The sequence below is a fragment of the Dendroctonus ponderosae genome, unplaced genomic scaffold (assembly GCF_020466585.1).
Source record: "Dendroctonus ponderosae isolate FM_Combo_2020 unplaced genomic scaffold, Dpon_F_20191213v2 Dpon_F_20191213_1, whole genome shotgun sequence".
Taxonomy (NCBI): domain Eukaryota; kingdom Metazoa; phylum Arthropoda; class Insecta; order Coleoptera; family Curculionidae; genus Dendroctonus; species Dendroctonus ponderosae.
The window spans coordinates 43192099-43195428 of NW_026017110.1; the positions used below are offsets into that span (position 1 = coordinate 43192099).

The 3330-nt window shown below is 33.9% G+C and overlaps 3 protein-coding genes and 1 long non-coding RNA gene across 4 annotated transcripts in view; 1 reads left to right on the forward strand and 3 right to left on the reverse strand.

Annotated features, from left to right (window-relative positions):
- Nucleotides 1-62, reverse strand: part of LOC125504542 (leucine--tRNA ligase, cytoplasmic-like) — a 2193-nt gene extending 2131 nt beyond the window's left edge. The window contains exon 1 of the mRNA XM_048666720.1: nucleotides 50-62. Within this exon, the coding sequence (XP_048522677.1) occupies nucleotides 50-62 (13 nt within the window). The remainder of the gene's footprint in view (nucleotides 1-49) is intronic.
- Nucleotides 63-188: 126 nt separating this feature from the next.
- Nucleotides 189-675, reverse strand: LOC125505785. The gene is made up of 2 exons (XR_007282406.1): nucleotides 337-675; nucleotides 189-268 (listed from the first exon to the last, which is right to left on the reverse strand). It is a non-coding gene; the product is annotated as an uncharacterized LOC125505785 (long non-coding RNA).
- Nucleotides 676-731: 56 nt separating this feature from the next.
- On the forward strand, nucleotides 732-2967 carry LOC109544835 (ragulator complex protein LAMTOR1). Its single transcript, XM_048670268.1, has 5 exons — nucleotides 732-945; nucleotides 1030-1106; nucleotides 1510-1599; nucleotides 2184-2397; nucleotides 2460-2967. Exons 1-5 carry the CDS (start codon nucleotides 898-900, stop codon nucleotides 2559-2561), a joined length of 531 nt encoding a protein of 176 aa, XP_048526225.1. The 5' UTR covers nucleotides 732-897; the 3' UTR covers nucleotides 2562-2967.
- Nucleotides 2968-3253: 286 nt separating this feature from the next.
- Nucleotides 3254-3330, reverse strand: part of LOC125504561 (uncharacterized G-patch domain protein DDB_G0278987-like) — a 4442-nt gene continuing 4365 nt past the window's right edge. Inside the window, exon 6 of the mRNA XM_048666774.1 lies at nucleotides 3254-3277. Coding sequence (XP_048522731.1) covers nucleotides 3254-3277 — 24 coding nt within the window. The remainder of the gene's footprint in view (nucleotides 3278-3330) is intronic.

A 3330-nucleotide genomic window follows, 5' to 3' on the forward strand; every position in this document is an offset into this window, starting at 1 on the left:
AAATGCTTGTCTTAAGCTAAAAGCCTGTTTCAGTGGTTGGTTACCTCACTGCAAATTCGCATTTCGACAGTGAAAATGTGTGGCCCAAATGGAGTTTTCCATTCATATAAGGATAAGGAAAAGTGCACAGGAACTTCTCATCTGACTTTTTGGGTTTCTGTGGAGCATTAAACTCGTTAATTTTTTCATTTTTCCAACGATCCTGCACTTCCGATTCGATCTTTAGAAGGTACTCTACCTTGAAAGTGCCCTTTCTTTCGGTATTTGCCTGAAATGTTAAATCAGATAAAATTAGCGTAAAACCCATTCGATTGATCAAACATAGAAAAGACTGACCATCGCGAAAATCAGCTCGAATTTAATTGATAGTTTGTCTACTCGGTAATTCTATGGAAATAAAACACCTTAAACATACGCCACTCGCACGTATGAATAAACAAATTGCTGTCAAAAAGTTTAACCCTACTTTTCAATGGCAACATGGGGATTATTCTTGCGTCAAGTGTATTTTTTATATTATTATCAAGTGTATTTTTTTATTTATTTTTTTTCTATTTCAAGCTACCCTTTAATTAATTTAATTCACTAAACATACTTTCCGTTGAAACACGATTGGCTGATGTAATTACAATTAATTGCATTTTTAAATAATTTTTTATCCGTTCCAAAAACCTTTGTAAGCAAATGGGTTTAAAAACAAAATGCGGTACTGCGGCCACTAGCGTCAGTGTCAATGTCACAAAACTGCTATCAGTTCTAACAGATAACATCTGATATTATTTTGCATCTGCTCTAGTTCTCTAGTTGTTCTAAAATGCCCGAATAAATAATTTCGAATTGAATTAAAACGCACTGGTCTCTTAAATTAATCAGACAAAGTCTAGGAGTTGTTAAATAATGGGATGTTGCTGGAGCCTATTTTGCAAAGATGATAATTCTTTACAGGCAAGTATCAGCAGCAGTGTCTTCCTTTGTTTTCCTTCGTATTTTTCTTTAATTACTCGTTGAAATTGGCTTGATTTTCCTTAGAATCGAGAACCAAACGAAAGGACACATCTGCTGATAGATCCAGTATCAAATAATGTGCACATTGCAAGAGTTAACAGGTCAGTTTTCGGTTTTCGAATGCCTCTACTTTGCCTACCTTATCGGTCATAGTTCAAGTCTTAGTAAAATTAATTAGTTTATCGTCCAAGAGTGTTTACAATTATAAACAATCCTTTTATTAACAACTTTTCTTTGTGGTGGAAGTCAAGGAATCCTTTGTTTTCTTATGGAACAGCAGTGAGTTTCAATCAGCGAAAAGTGGCGGAAAACGCATTACTCTAAAAACACCACTAAGAATCGTTGTTAGCAAATGGACCGACCATCTGGAAGGTATATTGTATAACTTCGAACGCGGGGGCCTGATAAACTGAAAAATCAGCCAAGTTGTAAATAGTGGATTTTAATGGTAAAATACAGCGTATGTGCATACTTTAACAACCAGATCGTCCCGGTTTGTTTTAGTGATGACATCTTAAATAGAAATCCCAATGATTTACCTAAAAAGACTGATGAACAATCTGCATTAACTAGAATACTTCAAGAAACTGCTACGTAAGTACATAAACGACAGCGAGTAGGTAAAAATAAAGCAGTTACAATATCAGTATGACCTCTGTAATCCTAACTAATTATTGCAGAGGCAAATTCGGATTAACTAAATTGGAAATTTCCTAACACTTACGATTTCACTTTATGAGTCCTACAGGCGCTTGAACAACGTATAAATGTAATTTTCTACTTGGGGTTGATGCCTCAGATTGGTCAGCGAGTGTCTTTTGAGGGAGTAATTTCCAAAATAAGCCACTTTTGTTTGCATTATATATTTAGTGCAACAACTACATTTTCCAGTTCTGTGATTGATAGTTGTTGAAGCCCATATCGGTTTTTAAATTTATCAAGCCACCCAACACTCGCTTTAAAATTTGTGTTTTCATAAGTTTGGTTGCAAAAAGTTGGCCCTTTTTCTGAAAATTTGAAAAGAAAAAACAGTGAGGGATCTGTCTCAACCCGTGTATTGTTCGGAAAAACGAATTGTTCTTCGGACTAAAGCGTCAGCTTGAAGACGTTCGGATTAAAGGGGTTTTACTGTATTTAATATAGAGCCCGTTACATTCATGTGAATAATTTCATTTAAGGAATGTTATTGATGTTGCTGCTCTAGACTCACACAATCTCCAACAACATGATTACCTTGATAGAGTAAAATCATACAACGTAAAGGTCCAACAGGTTTTAACTGCTAATAAAGCTAGTTTAGCACCGAAATTAAAAACATGCATTTTACAAGATGTCCCGCAACCAGATAAGGTGCTCGGAGCTGATTTGCTATCGTTAGATGACTCTGAATTGGTAAGCGTATCGCTGAAGCCTGCTTCTTTAATGGTAAACAACAAATATCCACTATATTTTAGATAAGTTCGTCAGTTACTGCAGCTCTTAATGCCATAAATGACATTAAAGTGGACCATAAAGAAGATCTGGTGGTGCCATTTGGACTCGGGTTAAACTGTTAATTTTTATCGATTCTCGAACATTTTTGAGATGATTGAAATATCTGCAAAGGTGATGCAATTTTGTGATATTTTGAAAATGAGAAAATTACTTGCAATCTGGATCGTATAAACTCCACAATAATTTCTAACATTTTCTCTTCAAAGTTAGTCAGAGCTTTTCAGATATTTCCCAAATGCGAAGGAAATCATTGTAAAAATAGTAATGTAAGGATATTATCAGGTACATTTAAGAAGTTTGATAACAAACAACTAATGTTTATCATGAATGTAAAACGGTTGATCATTTTCTATGTTGTAAAAATCAGTGTATTTGTTTTTGAAAAAGTTATATATAATTATGTTTTAAACCCATTATAAATATTTTAGTTATCTCCTTTCTATGATAAAAATATACTTATTTATCTAATTGAGAGTTTTTCAAGTTCAATATTATGAGAATCCGTCTTATCGACCAAACATCCAAAAGCGCAGCTTGTTATCATGAACAATTAATTCAAATATCGGACGAGAAGTCGGTTAAGTGTACACAAGCGCGCCACAGGCTATCGAAAACACAATAGAGAATAAAATACATATTTACGTTGCATATTTATGTATTTGGAAATTTGAAATAAAACAGTTTGCATATATAAAATTAAATATCCTTCCTCAGAGTATATTTGTTACAACGGAATTATGTACACGTTTTGTTGCTAGTATGGTTTGGGAGCAAGATCCTTTAACAAAATTTTGAAATTTAGTGTACACAAAAGAAAAGCTCGTAGAACGC